General features: G+C 39.8%; 2 protein-coding genes across 5 annotated transcripts in view; one reads left to right on the plus strand and one right to left on the minus strand.

The window, feature by feature from the left end:
* Window positions 1-4,721, minus strand: part of TCEANC2 (transcription elongation factor A N-terminal and central domain containing 2) — a 36,457-nt gene extending 31,736 nt beyond the window's left edge. Inside the window, exons 1-2 of the mRNA XM_032303660.1 lie at window positions 4,537-4,721; window positions 3,779-3,923 (exon numbers count right to left, since the gene is read on the minus strand). Coding sequence (XP_032159551.1) covers window positions 3,779-3,880 — 102 coding nt within the window. The 5' untranslated portion in view covers window positions 3,881-3,923; window positions 4,537-4,721. The remainder of the gene's footprint in view (window positions 1-3,778; window positions 3,924-4,536) is intronic.
* Window positions 4,722-4,935: 214 nt separating this feature from the next.
* TMEM59 (transmembrane protein 59) overlaps window positions 4,936-19,430 on the plus strand; it is a 30,864-nt gene continuing 16,369 nt past the window's right edge. Inside the window, exons 1-7 of one of the 4 annotated variants that reach the window (XM_032303656.1) lie at window positions 4,936-5,265; window positions 8,632-8,664; window positions 9,675-9,780; window positions 11,991-12,085; window positions 14,464-14,616; window positions 16,157-16,238; window positions 17,055-17,139. In XM_032303656.1, the coding sequence (XP_032159547.1) occupies window positions 5,077-5,265; window positions 8,632-8,664; window positions 9,675-9,780; window positions 11,991-12,085; window positions 14,464-14,616; window positions 16,157-16,238; window positions 17,055-17,139 (743 nt within the window). In that variant the 5' untranslated portion in view covers window positions 4,936-5,076. The remainder of the gene's footprint in view (window positions 5,266-8,631; window positions 8,665-9,674; window positions 9,781-11,990; window positions 12,086-14,463; window positions 14,617-16,156; window positions 16,239-17,054; window positions 17,140-19,430) is intronic. The other 3 variants (XM_032303657.1, XM_032303658.1, XM_032303659.1) reach the window with 3 other exon arrangements.

The following is a 19,430-nucleotide window of genomic DNA, read 5'->3' on the forward strand; positions in this document are numbered from 1 at the left end:
ACAAATAAGGGCAATGACAGGGGCATGTTTACAATACAGGGATGGATGGGATGCCCGGGTGGCTCAGCTGGTTAAGCATCTGCCTTCAGCTCAGGTCATGATCCCAGAGTCCTGGGATCAAGTCCCACATCAGGCTCCATGGTCAGCTCTCCTTCTGCCTATACATGTTCTCTCTCTCTTTCTGACAAGTAAATAAAATCTTAAAAAAAAAAGAAAAGATATAGGGGTAGCTTAGAAAAGGGAATGATTAGATTGGCTTTCTATCTGGGGGACAGAAGAATGATTGGGAAAGGCCACATAGTAGAGGAGACCCCTGAACTAGTCATGGGGGACAAACGGGAGGTGATAAATTGATGATAACAGCAAACACTTGCATATTAGTTCTGTTCCAAGCACTTATCATATACTGACTCACTCATCCTTCATAACTACCTTATAAAACAGATATTATCATTAATCCCATTTTATAGATAAAGACACAGAGAGGTTAAAGAACTTGCCCAAGGTCAAATAACAAGTGGTACGGCTGGGATTTAAACATAGGCCGTTTGGCTCCAGAGTCTGTGTTCTTTTTTTTTTTTTTTTTTTAAAGATTTTATTTATTTATTTGACAGACAGAGATCACAAGTAGACAGAGAGGCAGGCAGAGAGAGAGGAGGAAGCAGGCTCCCCGCTGAGCAGAGAGCCCGATGCGGGGCTCGATCCCAGGACCCTGGGATCATGACCTGAGCCGAAGGCAGAGGCTTTAACCCACTGAGCCACCCAGGCGCCCCCAGAGTCTGTGTTCTTAATTACCACACTATACTGCCACCAAGACAAGAGAGTAAGGCCATTCCAGGCAAAGAGGACAGCATATGCAAAGGGTACGGAGGTATGAAACAGCACACCATGTTGGGGAAATTGTGAGTGGCTGCCACTGATAGAATGGATAGGATGGTTAAGCAACTGCCTTCGGCTTAGGTCACGATCCCAGAGTACCAGGATCAAGTCCCACATTGGGCTCCCAACTCCAGAGAGAGTCTGCTTCTCCCTCTGACCTTCTCCTCTCTCATATAAATAAATAAAATCTTAAAAAGAAAAAAAAAAAAAAAAGGAATGTCAACAGCAAGAGCAGCAGGGGTGAAGCAGGCAGGTGCCAGGTCAGAGGGCCTCGGGTGCCATTAAAAGAAAAGTCTTCATCAGTAGGTAATGAGAAACCACTATAGGACTAGGCAGGGAAGTGACCTGAGTAGATCTCCTTTTCTTCTATTCCTCTGGCTTAACTGTGGAAGGGAGAATGAGATAGGATGCCCAAGGCAGGAGACAATTTACCAGACCATGGCACTGCTAAGATTTTTAAATTTAAAATGGGAGATGTTAAGGACAAGAAGATTTTTAGGAGACAAAACTGAAAACTGGATATAAGAGAGAAAAGAGTTAAGGATGGTTTCTAAGTTTCTAGTCCCAGTTACTTGGTATATGGATTTAAAAGTAAATACACAGGAGGAGGCGCCTGGGTGGCTCAGTCAGTTAAGTGCCCAACTCTTGATTTCAGCTCAGGTCATGATCTCTGTACTGAGCAAGGAGCCTGCCTAAGAGTCAGTCTCTCTCTCTCTCTCCCTCTGCCCCTCCCCTGCTCACACTCACGTGCTCTCTCTCAAAATAAATAAATGAACGAATGAATAAATGAATAAATAAAAATAAATACAGAAGAATAAAGAATAGGTTTGGGAGAAAAGCTACTGCATTTAAAGGGAATGTTATTTTCTCTACACCTAAAGCTTATTCTGCAGCTTATTCTGCTTCCATAATCTTTACATGGTATATTCTCATCTTCACACAAAGACTCTCAACTGAGGCATAAGCGGGGACACAGAGGGGAGAAGAGGCAGGTGGAAGTATACTAGAATCCAGATGTTTGCATATGAGTGTACGAGTAGTTCAATTAATATCCTTCTCTTTTTCTTCCAGCTTGGTATCACAATCCTGCCCACCTTCTGTCACTGAGAGTCACTGTTGTATATAACTCCATGAGTACTCTGACAAAAACAGAGACAGTTGAAAATTTTGGTTATGCACAGAACTCCAAGACTGGGAGAGGTTTTTAAAGACCATCTAGAATTCAGTAGCTCTCAACTAAGGGCTACCTTGAAATATGTGAGGGCAGTTTTGCTTATCACAGTGGGAGGTACTGTTGGCCTTTAGTGTCTGAAGGCCAGGGACGGTAAATGTCCAATAACTCACAGGACAGTTTCAACTAATGAAAAATTACCTTGCCCTATGTGACAACAATGTTCCTTTGAAGAACTACCAATAGGGGTGCCCGGGGACCTCAGTAGGTTAAGTGTCTGCCTTTGGCTCAGGTTGTGATCCCAGGGTCCTGGACTGGAACCCCATGGCAGGCTCCCTGCTCAGCAGGGAGTCTACTTTTTCTCTCCCTCTGCCCATCCACACTGGCTCATGCTCTCTCTCTCTCAAATAAATAAATAAAATCTTTAAAAAAAATACTGATAAAGTTTGACCCCCACATTTTACAGATGAGGACAAAGTAAGATCCTAGATAAGGAAATGACTTGCCAAAGATCACCCCGTTGTACTAGAGGGCCTAGAACTCGGGGCATCTGTTTATACGCTCCTGTACTGCTTTCTAATATGGGTCTGGTAAGCCTGTGGCACATGTGGAAGAGGAGTCCAACTCAGTACATAAATCAAGTACTCAGAACACCACCTTGCTATCACAGCCCTGTGCACATCTTCTCTAGCCCCAGATCCCACTCTCACCATCAGAGATCCAGGCTGTAAGTACAAGTCTGGCAGTCATCCGCATGGAAAGCATTACAATAAATAAGGTTACCCTGGCCAAATAAATAAAACGTGACAAAGTTCGGGAGCATAAATATTAGGAGACTGGTAGAGGAGGAGGAACCAATAAAGGAAACTGAAAAGAAAATGTAAGAAGTTGGGATGCCTGAGTGGCTCAGTCAGCTAAGCATCTGCCTTTGGCTCAGGTCATGATCCCAGGATCCTAGGATCGAGTCCCTCATCAGGCTCCTTGCTCAGTAGGGAGCCTGCTTCTCCCTCTGCCTGCTGCTCCCCCTGTTTGTGCTCTCTCTCTCTCAACCTATTTCTCAGACAAATAAATAAATAAAATTCTAAAAAAAAAAAAAAAAAGAAGGAAAGAAAATAAAATATAAGAGGTCAAGAAGGCAAAGGGAACTAATTACAAATGTTTGCTTTTAGGGAAATAATTCTTACTTTATCATTAATTGGATACCCATGTCCATTGATTCCTTGTTGCCTATCCTGTATTTATTCCTTGCCTCTTCTTTGCGAAAAGAATTCAGACATGAAGAGTTTGCAAAGAGTCCATTAACACAGTCTGTTTCCCAGTCTCAGCTACAGCTGCAGGCCATGTGATACAGTTCTGGTCAATAAGACAGGAGAGTAGTATCATCACCCAGGCTTACTGAGTTTGTACAGAGTACATAGAATCATATTTCCTATTTTCACATTCCTAAAAGAAAAGAAAATGTTGCAAAAACACTTAAGGGGCTCGTTCTCTCAGCCAGCAAAACATATGATATAGCCAAAGTAATCAGAAGAGTGATAGAAGTGCATGCAGAGATTGGTAAATAGAAGTCTGTACAGAGTAGGGAAGAAACAAATTAGCAGTGATCCGGGACACTTCGGGGAGAAAGTATAGGAAGGAAGAATTCATAGGTCTTCCATAGTAGAACTCCACACCGCCTTGCTACCGGAGTCCTTTCCACATTTCCTCTAGCCCCAGGTCCCCTCTCACCTTCAGAGATTCAATCGTGGCCTGCTTGTAAATCTTTCCACCAGGAGCTTTCTTCTGAGGACTATTTTGGATTCTAGGCGTTCGAATGACGAATTTATCCATTGCTAGAGGACTGCCAACTACCTTCACGTGCTGGCAGCGCTTTCTGCTCAAGAAAGAGGAAAGATTCTAAAACGTCATCAAAACTGCTATGATGTACTCTCTCTAAAGTGATATAATGGACTTCTATTCTAGAAGCATTCCTGAATTATGACGACTCTTGGGTTGAATTTACAGGAAAGAAAATTTTGTCTCGGAAAAGAAATATCTTCCTAAGAACTGAAACTGTATACAATAATCGGTGTAATTCCCGAGTTAAGACGTGCCTAGCATTCAGAGTGCACGCTGTGCAGGGGATTCCAATACTGGGCCAGGCATTGAACCCGGTGATTCTAAACGCCTTTTTCAACTTAGGTGAGGTTGAGACAAGGTTAAGAGTTCCACTGAACTCCATGAGGCTCAATATCAACAGCTACCCCACCATCACCACAATCCTAAAGGTTCGCCTAGTAACAGGCAACCATTAACCACCTCCAGATCTCAGCAGGGTCCTCACAACAAGCTGCAGCCAACTCCAGGAACTGCTCGGTGGTGCAAGGACCCTAACCGCGACAGTCGTGCCCCGGATCCCTGCGCAAAAGGAAACACCATCCTCCTCTACCCTCAGCACTCAGGAGCCCAGGAAGGGGAACCTAACAAAGGTCTGACGTGAGACCCACCAGGAAAAGCAGCCCTGCCAGCAGCTGGACCCTTCCAGAGTGCACCCTCTGAGGACCCACTCCTGTCTGCACCTCGGCGATCAGAATTAAACTGACGCTTCTTTCCTGGACGGTGGTTTCGCCGACCTCAGAGCGCCTCTGAACCTCCGCAAACCACATTCCCCAGAATGCACTACAAAGGAGCTGGTGAGGCGTGCTCAGGGCGACTGTAGTTCTCCGAGACCGACTTTCCCGGCCCCACCATGTTTCGCCCGCCTGCAAAGAACTACATGCCCCAGCGTGCCCCGCGGAGGGGGCGGCCGGTTCGCTCTAATACTCGCGATGATTGGATCCACCTCTTCCTGCCGTCCTAGGAGAAGTTCTTAGACCTGGAGGTGGGGCGAGAGGCAGCAGTTTTGGGCGGGTCAGGGCGGAGCTGAGGAGACGGCGGAGGCGGAAGCTGCGGCCTGAGGGGCGGGGAAGGGGCTGGCCCCGGAAGGCAGAGGAAACCCTGAAAAGAAAACAGCAACAAGCTGAGCTGCTGTGACAGAGGGAAACAAAATGGCGGCACCGAAGGGGAGCCTCTGGGTCAGGGCCCAGCTGGGGCTCCCGCCGCTGCTGCTGCTGACCATGGCCCTGGCCGGAGGCTCGGGGACCGCTTCGGCTGAAGCGTTTGACTCGATTTTGGGTGATACGGCGTCTTGTCACCGGGCCTGTCAGTTGACCTTCCCCTTGCATACCTACCCCAAGGTAGGTCCCGTCCGAACCGGGCTACGACCCTCCCCTGGCAGCCCATCTCTCCGCTCTCTCGCACTTGTGTCGGCTTGGGAACCTGGGTGTCGAATCCACACCCTTCAACTGCTGTCTCCCACCTGTGTAGCTCCTGTTTTCCTCCGTAATTCTACCAGCACCCCTCTCGTGCTGTAATTACCGGAAGTTTGTGCTGCATCGACCCTATAATAGACTGGGGACGCAGAGATGAGCGAGACGTGACCCATTTCCTCGGGCAGTTTGCGGGGTGGCAGGGAAGACGAGCACTCCGATGGGGAAGAGGATATAGATGATTAATGCAGGGTCTTCACGTTCGAGGGGTGTCAGGGATGGTGGGGGGTAGGAGCGAATGTGCAAGCCCACAAAAGGTTAGTTTATAACCCGTGTTTACCGAGCGCCTCTCTGGGCCGGGAGCGCACACGCTGTTGTGGGAGTCAGAGAAGCAGACAATTACACCGTGGTATGAAATATATTAAGTCAGACCTAGTAGTTGTGAGACGCACAGGAAGGGCTTTCCGCCTGTCTTGAATTACTGTGTGCGAGACGCTGCCTCTAGGGCTTGGGGTGGCTTAGAGAAGAAGCAGGTAGGTTTCTGCGTTCAAAGAACTTAACCGTTCAGTGCAGAAGACAGAAGGAATTCGTGGCGCGGGTATAGAAATGAGACTGCCGGTGGGAGGTCAGGGTCCCAGTTTACCGAAGGGAGTGACCCTGCTTTCACTTCTCGTTCGCCTGCGGTTGATGCCTTTCCTTTAATTCCATTCTGCTTCTCAAGTTTGGTTTTTCCCCCCCCAGCTTAGGAACTCTGTTTACTCCACATTCTAAATTGTGTGGTGACTCCCCACCCTTTCCCATATGTAATTTGGATATATGCTTCCTTCCCCCCACTGGCTTTTTTGGTAAGAGCTTTTGCTGTTGTTACTGGTCTTTTCCTCCTTGTATTTCCTTCATCTCTGTGCTGTTGGCTTAACCGTGTGACTAGCCCTCTTTGTGCTCTCAGACTACAATGGAACCACGAGGAAAAGGCCAGTGAACTTAGGATGTTCCTTATTGGCAAATGTTTTCAGGTCTTTGAAATGAAAAGCTCTAAATGCTTTCACTTCCTATACGCCTGTTTACTGCAGGATTTTACATTGCATGGGGTTTATCAATTTTCAAGAAAAAGTGTAGGATATTGATTATCTGAAATTTTCAGTCAGACACAAATTATAACAATCAGGAGAAAGAAATGAGAGATTCTGACATCCAGATTTCAATCAATGTGTATTGCCCTCAACACATTACTGTGTTCTCTACTTATAAATCTGTCATCATTAAGAAGATTGTATTATGAAACTCATTAAGATTTATTTGGCCTGACATTGAATGGAGGCTTGTTTTGTTTCCTTCTAGTGTTTGGTTGTGTTTTTTTTCCTTTTTTGAGATTTTCCTAGCAAACTTGTAGTATGAGTCAGGATGCTGGGAGAATAACTAAATAATATAAACGTTTCTGGAAACTTCAGGCACTTTTTAAACATCCACTATTTAACAGTTTTTAACAGTTGATATGCTATCTGTTAGTCATCTTTGCTTATTCATTAAAGCTGTTCTCCCCAGGAACTTGGAAGTCATTTGGCTTCCTGTATGTTAGATGGACTTAAAATTTATTAACTGTCTACTCTCTGTTCTCCAGTTTGAGGAGAGATTTATACTCATTATCCTTTATTGTCACTACCATGCAAAGAAGGATTTTACAGTGGAGACTCTGAAAGGTTAAGTGACTTGCCTAAGGTCACATAACTAAGAGGTAGTGGAGTGGTAGGAATGCAGTCCTAAAACTGGCTACACTGTGCTGCCTTCTATTAATAAAGTTGTGTTGAAAAGACTTAATTTACTTATTTCACTGATTTCTTTTGGCCCTCCAAGTTACTGTGCTTTGCAGTCAGGAAAAAGCAGTGTGTGTTACAAGAAATTAGATGAATTTACAAGCTCAAGTAACCTTTCCTCTGGTATTTGCAACTGGAAGATAGAAATCTCATTTTAATGGCTCTTTTTCAGAATGAATTATTTGTTGCAAGAAAGTAGAATAGCTGTTAGTAAGTGGTTATTTCAAAATTCCATTATAGTTACCATTTAGCTTTCCTCAAAAACGCAATTGCATAATTTGTCTGGATTCAAATACAAGAGACGTGTGTTATTTTAACAACAAAGCTAATTAGAACCAACCTGGTCATTTTTAAAGAGTGTGGGCTCTGGAACCATACAAGCCTGGGTTCCATTCCCAGCTCCACTTTTACTCTCTGTGTATCTTTGCTGATCACTTAACTTCTCGAGACTTCATTTTGTCAACTGTAGTAGAAAACAACAACAACACCTCACACCTTACAGAGCTCGTGTGAGGATTAAAGGTAAAGTATGTGGCACTCTTAGCACATAAAACCAGTTCTGGGAAAGCAAATGCATATATTCTATAAATGGTATCATTGAAGTCCCTTCTGATTATTTAGCTGGCATTTAGTTTGGTGGGGAGCACCATTTCCTTGTGCTCTAAATCAGAGGAGATACATTTAATATAAGCTTGCCAATCATTTGAGATACATAGAGCATGAAATATTTACTTAAAATAATAATATTATCTAGTACATGAGACACTTAGTTGGAATAGGGATATGATTCTTAATAGCTACCAGTTGAGCCCCTACTCTGGGTTGGACATTGTATAATAACCTCAAGTGTTACCATGCTGTCTGGCACATTGTGGGTGCTCATTAAATACATTATTATTATGCCTATTTATTAATAGTATAGCATAATATTCATTTGTGGATATAAAGTGTATAATCCTTATCGTAATCAAGATTGATATAAGAGTATTGTCCCCATCTTACAACCAAGGAAACTGAGGCTGAGAGAGATTGTCACTTTGCCAAGATTGTACAGGACAAGTTGTGCAGCTGAGCTTTAAAGCAGGACTGATTCCTGGACCTAGGCTCTTTGCAGCATGCCATACTCTCTTTCGGAAATGGGGTTGGAGGGCTTATTGGCTTGGTTTAAGAAAAGAAAACCTACCTGAAAATGAAATGGCATGCAATAGAGCTCATACTAATGAGCTCAAGCTTCCTCTGTGCAGTATAAGGAGATATGTGATGCTCCAAATACAATAAATGCAGCTAGAATTGAAGTCCAAAAACACTCTAGCTTCAGAATTCATGATAACACTTGTTTAATGTCAGACTGCAGCCATCTCCTCTGAATGGATTGTTGCTGCTGAATACATCTCACTGATCCTTCTGCTGGAAAGAAATGCATACCTTTCTCTTCCATGGATTGCTAACTGGTATATGCACATGCTGTTTCCCTCCTTATTAGGTGCCCGCCAATTTGTACACAGTGGATCACACAGTAAGTTGAGGGGGCTCCCCCACATGTACTGGTTTGTGTCGAGTACTGTGTATTTCATCTAACAAAAGCCTGTTGAAGACATGGTTATTAGTCTTATTAAGCAGTTAACATTTTCCCGTAATGAAGAATCCTATCCTGAACTCCCATAAATAGACAATGATGCCTGTAACTGTTGTTTTCTGTTTTTAAAAAAAAATCTATTACCGTGATTAACACTACTACCATTTATTGAGCACCATCTGTGTTCCAGGCACTATACGAGGAATAGCTATGTTCTAGCATTATTGAGGGCTTTGGAGATACTTCATAGCTATTTCCCCTTCACGATGAGAAAACCGAGATTTAGATAGGTAGAGTCACTTGTGCAGCGTCACTCACCAGAACAGTTTTAATCCAGGTCTGGCTGATTCCAGAGGACTTTCCCATACACTGCACTGTTGCTCTTGTTTGTGTGTTCAGTTAAAGTAAGCCAAGTTTAAAAACGCCTTTCATGAAAGCATTTTTATAGATGTATGCCTCAGTTTGTGGGGCCTTTATGGAACTATTTGCCACGTGAAGCTAGTTAGGATACTTTTTTCTGAGAAGCCAGATGAATTGTATAAATACTTATGTGGCAGAGGGATGCCATTCATCCTGAGGTCCTTGCTTACTCATTTCTACTTCTGTTAAAGTTCTGATTATGTCACTGTTATTTTTATTTTCAAATTTTTCCCACAACATGTAATCTTGGAATATGGGAAAAGGGTTTGGGTTTTTTTGTTTTGTTTTGTCTTTTCCCACTAAGCTTCTTTCTTGGGTATCACTTTTAAAATAAGAAACTAAAACCTCTTTATATGGCAAAGGTCTTGGGTATTACCTGGCTCCTATCGTATTTCTTGCTTTCAGTTATAAACTTTTATTGGACATTTTATAATAAACCCTACTAACTGTGTTTTCTTTTTGACCTTTTTTTCCCCCAAGGGAAAAAGATTATTTTTTTTGGTAATCCTCCTTCTTCTTGAACTCCCTAGGAAGAGGAGTTGTACGCATGTCAGAGAGGTTGCAGGCTGTTTTCAATTTGTCAGTTTGTGGATGATGGAATTGATTTAAATCGGACCAAAATGGAATGTGAATCTGGTAAGATCCTATGCTAACAGTATATATAGCATTGCAGTTTTTTGGGTTGTGTTACGCTTCTTATGTATTTTCCTCATAAGATGACAAGCATATTGTTTAAACTAATTTCTAGTTTAAACTAATCTCTAGTTATTACAAGGTTACAATTTTATCAGCTGCTGCCAGAAATTTCATGGACTGTTTTTTTTTTTTTTTTAAAGATTTTATTTATTTGACAGACAGAAATCACAAGTAGGCAGAGAGGCAGGCAGAGAGGGGACGGGGAAAGCAGACTCCCTGCTGAGCAGAGAGCCCCATGCAGGGCTCAATCCCAGGACCCTGAGATCATGACCTGAGCTGAAGGCAGAGGCTTAACCCACTGAGCCACTCAGGCACCCCAGATTTCATGGACTTTAAATTTCATCTATAGGTTTCCCTGCTATATGAAAGTAGAACATTCCTGTGAAACCTTTCTTAAGCCAAAATGGCATAGCATAAAGAAGCAATTACCATTACTTTACATGGAAAATTTTTTGAGTGTTCTCAGACCCAAAAAATAACCTTTCTTAGGCTTTTCTGGTACCTTAGGACACATCTTGCTAAGAGGCACAAAGTAAATCAAGATAAAACACAGAATCTCACAGACACTGTCAAAGCTATGGTAGCTTGCCTGCCCAGCACAGTTCCCAGAGAAGAAGCTTGGTGGTGCTGCCCTTGCTGCTGAGGAGCGCGGGCTGCCTCTGTAATGGCTCACTGCAGAACAAATGCTGAACTTTAAAGTTTTCGCTTTCTTTTTCATAAAAGCATGAATCCTCTTTGGATTTCTTTTGGTTAGCAAAAATAGGTATGAACTTCTGAAAAGTGGGGGCTGCTTCTCTTTGTTGAGCCAATGTTTATTTGGTACTGTGGGTAGGACACCTTTGTGTAACCAGGCATTCGGTTTAAATGCAGTAGTAATTACCCTTCTCATAATTTATCGCTACCTTTTCAGTGGATAGTATAATTTTCTTAAGCCTTTCAATCATAGGCCAGTTGATTTAGCTCAGCGTTTTTGGGGTTTGTTTTTTTTTTAACTGAATCAGGCCTTTGACTCACTATTTAATAGTGTATTCTTCGTGGGTCATACTGATAAAAGTAACCAGAGTCTGTCATCTCTTAAAACACTGTTCTTACCTTTTGGTGAAAGAGATGTGTTTAATAAAAGAAACCTGTAATCAAGACAAAATTGACATTTAACTTTTTAAAGAAACTATAGTGGAATTCTCTCCATTCATTACATTATGCTGCTTATTCAGTATAGCAGGAGGTGCCTTTGTCCCCACCCCTATGCCAGGACTCCTATCTAGTCTCCTTGATATCATAACGTTATTTTTTAAGGGCTCAGTCTCGTAACTGGCCATCTTTATATGTGCATAATGCTGTTCAGTTTATTATCTAGCACCTTGGAGAAGTAGATTACAAATACGTGACTGGGTCGGAAAGAAAAAAGAAAAAATTGTTACGGTGGTAAAGTGTTCTATATCATAAGAAGGAACTGGCTCTGCTGAACTAAATGAAGAAGGTGTGCACCCATTTCAACTTTAGAATCCTGCTATAGGACATTTTCTAAGTTCAGGTTTTCAGAATTTAGGGTGTTAAAACTGATTGCTTTGTTGGATTTTTCTTTGGCATGCAAATACCCTTGATTCTCAGGAAAGTCATCCAAATCTTAAAGGTAATGTCACAGATGGGTGTAAATCACTAAAATACATTGTTTTGTTCTACTCCATGAAGCATGGTATTCCCATTTTAAACATATAGAAATCAACAGTTGAAGAGGTTGAACAGCACAGCCCCAGGTCACATACACAACCAAATGCGTATGAAGCCAAAACTTCAGGATGCCAGACCAGTGTTTTTTCCACTTTGCAAACCTTAGTGATGAGGATCCCCTTATTATGACCGTCATCATCTAGCCTGAGCCTGAGTGTGTAATCAGTAGATTTATACTGGAAACATCTGATGTGTGGGAGGTAGGAGATGTGAGGTTTATTAAAATAATAAATTTGCTACTATTATTGAATTTGAAAATTCATATCTATGAAATGCTTTTTAAGTATAAGAAATTTTTTTTTTTTACAAAATGCCAAATCCCTTCTTTTCTATCCTTTCCCTTTTTCTTTCCTTCCCTCTTTCTCCTCCGTCTCTCTCTCTCTCTTTTTCCTTGTAATTTGACTGTTTTTCTCTTACAGCATGTACAGAAGCATATTCCCAATCTGATGAGCAATATGCTTGCCATCTTGGTTGCCAGAATCAGCTGCCATTCGCTGAACTGAGACAAGAACAAGTACGAAACAATACTGCCTTTCAGAATTGCCTGCTTAAATTGCACTGATTTGTATTGAAATGTTTATCGCCCACTAGATACTGTTTTAGTGTTATATTTTATAATTAGTTTTCAGCAAACAAATTAAATGTTTGCAGATAGAAAAGTCAGTTGCATAATTACTTTTGTATAATGCTTTGCTGTTGAAAGTTACGTTCATATCCATAATCTCTTTCGTATTTTCTCTCTGTCCAGTGATGATAATATCCCCATTTTGCATATGAAAAAACTGAGGCTCAGAGAATCAGTAGTTGACAGTCATTTTTTTTTCATCCCAGCTGCTGTTGCCTGAACTTAGATCATCATCCTTTCTCATCTGTATTACTAAACTTGCAAACTATTTTTCCACTTCACCCCCTTCTAGTCCGTCCTTCAGTATGTGTTCAGATATTTATCTTCTAAATGGAAATCTCATCATGTCATTCTCCTCTCTTATATACTTTAGGAGCTGCACCCCCCCGCCCCGCCATTACATACAGGGTTAAGTGCAAACCACTTATCATGGCCTGGCTCCTGATTACCTCTCTTAGGTCGTCTCTTTTCCCCACCCCCCATACTCTATACTCCAGACATTCTGGAGAACTCAGAAGGTAAAAAGAGTATATAGTGAAAAATCTCCTACCCCTGTATCTCCTGACCATTCAGTTTTCCTCTTAATGTACCCAGGGTTACCAAGACAGACGTATTTTATGCATATACAAAGATGTATGTACTCCTTTTTTAAAATACAAGTATACATAAATAATGTCAATTCATTCTGTTTTTCATTGTACAATCCACTGTGTGGATGAATCGTAATTTACTTAAGCAGTCTCTTTTTTGGAGATGTTGGTTGTTTCTAATCTTTTTCATTTATAAGTGATGTTGCATACTTTGCACATTTATATCTATAGAGTAGAATCACAGTAGAATTGCTGAGCAAGAGGTATCTGTATTTTAATTTTGAGAAGTAGAGCAAAATTATCCTCTCTGAAATTTGTACCAATTTTTAAAATTGAGATGTAATTCACATGGTATAAAATTCACCCTTGTGAAGTATTCAATTCAGTAGTTGTTAGTATGTTCACAAAGCTGTGCAACCATCATCACTATCTAATTCCAAGCATTTTTATCACCCCAAAAAGAAACCCATACCCACTTTCCTTCTTCGCCTGACAATGTTCCACTTTTAATATATTTTAAATTTGTGTTTTCTTATGAGTAATGTTAAACATGTTTTCTAATTTTTAAGAACCATTTTTTTCTCTTCATTGTATACATACTGAGTAGTTCTTAATTTTTATATGATGAGTTATTTCATGGTTTTGTTCCTTCTACTCCCCATCGTTCTATTGAATCCCCTTGATTCAGGGCAGGTGTCATTTCTTTTGTGAAGCCTTCTTAACCCCTTCTCATCCTGGTTTGGGTTAGGTGGCTTTCTTTATACATACGTATTACCCTATTTTTAACCTCTGTCCTATATAGATTACACGATTAAACACAGGTATGAATAAAATACATGTGGTCCCTGGTCTCCTGAAATATATAATCTCAGTGAATACCTGTTTGCTGAATTAATCAATGAAAAATCTCACAGCTGTTAGTGGGAAAACAGAATCATGAATATAGATCTTTTGATTCTATAATCTGATCTCTTATTCCATAATGCCTCTCTTTTGAAATATAGCAGAACCATAGCCATCCCTAGAGTGCAGCACATGGTATTCCATACTTGTGCTCTAGAGAGGCCTACTGCTGCTAAGTAAATGAAAAGGTCAGAATTGGGGAGACATGATATCCATTAATGTTAAAATCAGTAGCTTACTATATATATTCAGCCCATAAGTACTCCCCTCACCCTGCCCTGCTATCAGATGTCTCACATTTGACGTATATATTCTTTTTGTTTGAGTTTTTTTCCTTCCCCTTTTCCACTGATGTTCATTATAGCATGATATATTTACATAAAAGCATTAAAGATGAGGAGAGTATAATTTGTCCCTCCCCCTTCAACCTCTTGAGGCCTTGCTAATTTTAAATTAATCAAATCTTAAGAGTCTTCACAATTTTGAAGATTCAAAATCTGATTCAAAAGTTTGTTATTCTGATAGAGGTGACAGGTAGTTTATAAATGTGTTTGGTGGCAAATTATAGTAGCCTGGATCTTAAGCTTTATCACAGTTTATTTGCGTAGGAAACTAAGAGTTTAATGCTAGTTATTGTGGTAGAATCACTTAACCTTTTTTACCTCTCCCAAGATTTGGGGAATGCTGATTAAGTTTGTTCTCTTGAATATAAATCTATAAAAATAATAGATTTCTCATGATTTAACTTTTTTTTTTTTTTTTTTTTTTTTAAAGCTCATGTCTCTGATGCCAAAAATGCATCTACTCTTCCCTTTAACTCTGGTAAGGTCTTTCTGGAGTGACATGATGGACTCTGCTCAGAGCTTTATAACCTCTTCATGGACTTTTTATCTTCAGGCTGATGATGGAAAAATAGTTATATTCCAGGTAATAACTGTACTTCATAGATTCATTTGAATGCTGACAATAGTTAAGTGTACATGTCTTAAATGAATGTCTTGGCATAGAGCGATATACATCATCAAATAATAATTACTGATTTGGCCTACATTAAAACATTGGGCATCAAGACACAGTGTGACTTCCTTCTGCCCATCAGAAGCCTATCTCAAGCCTGTTTTTCCTTATCTAATAAGAACTCTGAGTCTTCTAAATTTTATAGTGGTTAAATTGATAAAATGAAACCTCTAAATATGAAAGATAAAAGTAATGAATGTACTTTGACTATAAATAATGACATGAATATATAAATCACATATGGAAGAGCTCTATGACATAATTTTTAGTTTTTTTGCAGTGCTTTTCTTCATAACTCTTATAAGAGCTTGTTGAGAAAGCATATTTGCCCCCCTTGAGAAGTAACTTTTCTCCTACCTCATTATTGACCATGTGATGTGATGATAATAACTTCTTTTCTTAAAGGTTCTTAGGCACTAGGTGTTTACATATCTTGTCTCAAATCTTCAAACACCTTCCTGAAGTTGTATTATCCCTCTTTTATTGATAAGGAAACCAAGAGTCTAACTTTTTGAGGTCACCCTGCCAGTAAGTAACAGAATTAGGCTTCAGACTCAGGTAACTTTCATTCCCAGGCTCATATCCCACCCTATCATGCTATCTTCCTTTTAATTTGGTAGTTAAATTCCTCAAATGTACCACAAACTATGTTGTGGCACTTTCTCTTAAGTAATAATTAAAGTAAACCTTTTAATTATTATTGCTAATAGAATGGCTCACTGTAAGGCAAGTATGTGATTCTTAGTACTACCCTGAGTCTTAGGTCGTCTATATATACCTTGGTAATAAGTAACACACAGAAGGATTTTCCTCTTTAAATTCATAATTTCTGTGTCCTAAAGCTAATTAGCCTAAAGCTTAAGTTCAATCTCAGGGTGGACCCCTCATTTATTCCTAATTATATGTGAGATTAGCTTTGTTTCTCTCTTTGTATTAACTTGAGTGCAATTAGCCTGGAGAAACCCCTGCTCCAGAGGGTCTGTGCTATATGGAAGATGTGAAGTACGGAGTATTTAGCTATAGTGTGTGAATTACTCATACTTAGGGAAGAATGGAATGTTTCAGATGAGAAAAATAGAGATAATAGGTGTTTAGCCCCAGATTTTGGCAGTCTGCTAGAATTAGAATTCATTTTTGCAGGGTATGCTATTTAATGCAGTATGTTATAATTTGTCCCTGTTTTTTAATTTTTTTTTAATGTTGTCAGAAAGTTAAACTGACTAAATACTTGACGATGCCAGAAATCTGTCTGTTTCTTTGCAAGGCACTGGATCTGATGTTTAGGAAGTGCAATTAAAATATATTGTGGCTAATGTGGTTTTTTTTTTATACCAGACTTCTGTTACTTTTTCTCAATTTGAATGTTTATACAGATGATGTGTTATAGAACTTGTTACTGAGAAAAGCATAAGAAGTACAAATGGCTTAATTGCTTTCATTATCATTTTAGTCTAAGCCAGAAATCCAGTATGCACCACAGTTGGAGCCGGAGCCTACAAATTTGAAAGAATCATCGCTAAGCAAAATGTCCTGTAAGTTTCATTTCAAGTAGCTTGGGATAACAACATGAGCAAATCTGGTTGTGGTCTGGGATTGGTTGTATGATTGTTCTTACACTAATAGAAATTGAACAAATTATTTCTAAACAGTGGTTCTCAAACTTTAGAGTGCATTAGGATCTGGAGAGCTTGTTAAAACAGATTTCTGACCCTTACTTCCAAAGTTTCCAGTTTACTGGATCTGAGATGGGACCTGAGAATTTGCATTTCTAACAATTTCCAGATTTTGTTGATACTACTGGTTAGGGGATCATGCTTTGAGAATCAATATTCTAAAAACATGTAGCTTGCTTTGAAGGATATTTGACTATGAACTAATGAGGTATTCTCACATTTCCGATATGCTAACCAAATAGTGAAACTATCCCAAAAGTGTGAGTTCTTGTTCTATTTTTACTTCCATGCTAGAAATAAATTTTAACTTGTAGGAATGTAAAACATCAATCTAAAGCTGAGCTTACCTTTGAAAATGTGCTAGTTCATACCTTACTTTAGATACTGATTTCATTAACTTTCTAATTATTTTGTGATTAGATTGAAATTAAACAGAACGTTATTAAGCAGAAAGCAGCAATGTCAACAAGAATTTGAAAATAAAATAGGAAATCCATAATGTGGTAGAATATCTATTTGGTTGTTAACATGCTAGAGGAACTTGCATTCCTTATCAGGGTATCAGATTACACTTATAAAAGCAACTGGGTATCTGTAGAGCCTATCTATCTAGGGGTAGTTTTGAGACCAGTTTTTGGGATACAGGATATCATAAATTGTACCTTGTTATTTCAGCAGATCTGCAAATGAGAAGTTCACAAACACATAGGAACTATCTTGAAGATGGAGAAAGTGATGGCTTTTTAAGATGTCTGTCTCTGTATGTATTCCTGTTTATTTATAAATATAGGTGATAAAATCTGGCTTGTATCAGACAGATGCATTCCTTTATATTGTTTTAAAATTATATTAGCTGCTCAAAAACAAAAAAAAATTGTTTACATTTTTCCTACCAACTTGTATATTTTAGTTTGCTTAAAAGGTAGTACATACTACTATAATAAAACCCAAGTAGATAGTTTCTTTCACAGTACAGAAGCATTCTTGTTAAGATGCCTTGATTTATGTTAAGAAATATGCTTCTTCAGTTGTTTAAATTAAGCTTTAAAGTATGTCTGAATACTTTGGGGTTGGATTTTTGTTTTTAATCTTCGTGGGGAGAGTAGGGAGGGTAGGTAAGGGGTATAGATTAAGGAGAGCTTTGTATTCTGTCCTGAGGAATGTCAACTCTGTATCAGGGATCCTTAAAGATGACAGCGGTAACGGGTACATTATACCCTCCTAGGAAGGAATATCAAGCCTTCTGAGAGTGAGGGGGGTTTTATTAAAATATGTATGCTTCTCCTCCTCCAAAGAGTTCTGATATGAGCTCTCCTCCTATGGACACCCCCACTCACCCCTCCAAAAAAAAAAAAAAAAAAAAAAAACAGAAAGGCAGTGGCCCACAGCACTTACTGATAATTCCTTACCGCATCAGATACAGGCCAAGTGTTTGAGTAGGGATGGTAAACAAATGCCCTTACAGTGTGTGTGCTCTAGTGTAGTGGCCCATTGTCGCACGTGTAATGCTGCAGTAGTCCAGACCACCTGCCTCCTGTACGTTCTTACACTAGAAATAGTTTCCGGGGAGTCTGCTTCTCCCTCTCTCCCTCTGCCTGCTGCTCCGTCTACTTGTGCTCTCTCTCTCTCTTTCTCAAATAACTAAAAATCTTTAAAAAAAAAAAAAAAAAAGAAAGGAAGAGTTTCTTGACAGGTTTTATCAGGTGTCAGCAGCATTATTTTGGCAAAATTAATTCCTTTTACCAAACAAAGGCTTTAAAGACTGGGTAAGAAAATGAGGGTTTAACTTTAAATTTTCCCTTCCTTTCCTTTCTAAATCTTGGTAGCATAATCTTTCTCTCTGGGGTATTTAGGATTTTTGGCAGTTTGATGGTCTCATGAAACCTAAGTAATCACTTAATCTTGAGTTACAGTTTATTCTCAGTGCTGTACTACCTGGCAGCTTATTGTTGACTTATATCCTTTAGCACTTTGTCATTATATTATGTTCTTTTAAATCTAAGATTTTAAAAGTAATTTTGTAAATGGTTACTTTAGGAAATAGCTAACTTTTTAACTAGAGCTTTAACGCCTAGAAGTTTCTGTGTACAAACAGGAATTATAATAGCATTTTACATTTTAGCAAAAAACTTTTTTTTCAATGCTTTTTCCCTTCATTGAGCTCATTTGACTCTTAGAAAAGTACCCTGTGATAAGTAGGTGGGTCAGAAGTGAATTGCCCACCCATAAGATTATAGATCCACTACATCAAAGTTCAAACCTAGCTTTTTAAATGCTGCATCTTTTGCTTATCCTGTTCTGCCATAGGTGTCTATTTCCTGTAGGGTCATGAGTTTTTCATGGTGACATGCGAGATCACCTAGCCAATCAGTGGAATCTGGTCTTTTGACTCTTAACTGCAGTGCTTTTTATTGTGTACATAGCTGTTACAGAGATACCCTTAACTTCCACAGTGGAATTTGAGGACAACTCATTTTTTCACTTGCACTTCTTTTCAGAGAGTCTCTTATATGCCAGGAACTGTTTCAGGGACTTGAAACCTAAAGAAAGATGTTCAATGTCTGCCTCTCTGGAGTGCTCAGGTCTAGCATGGTAGAGACAAACATGGAAAACATGAACAAGCAGAGATGATTGCTCTATATCATACATTCCTCTCATACATAGTACAGAGTATTTCTTCAAAGGGAAGATTGACAGAGGGCATAGACGGAAGTCTTAAATAATGACCAGAGATGTTTGTCAGTTGTAGCAGATTTCTTTAAATTTTTTTTCAGCTATGCTGGCTTCCTACTAAATATATGAGGTATAGAAATGTGTATGGAGAGTCAGGAGAATCAGAGACCAAACTAGGTGGACAGGAGCTAGATAGGAGCAGGAAAGTGATCATATCTAAGTATTGGGACAAGGGGTCCATGCGAAGGATAGAAGATCAGGTTGGAGGGTTTGGTGAATCTTGCAAGCAGCTATGAATCTGGTTGAGGGACAAAGGGAACAAGAGGTAACGGAGACAGTTGAGAACCATAGGATTGTTTTGTTGTGGAAGTGGAAGAA

Source organism: Mustela erminea, chromosome 10 (assembly GCF_009829155.1).
Source record: "Mustela erminea isolate mMusErm1 chromosome 10, mMusErm1.Pri, whole genome shotgun sequence".
In the NCBI taxonomy this organism is placed as follows: domain Eukaryota; kingdom Metazoa; phylum Chordata; class Mammalia; order Carnivora; family Mustelidae; genus Mustela; species Mustela erminea.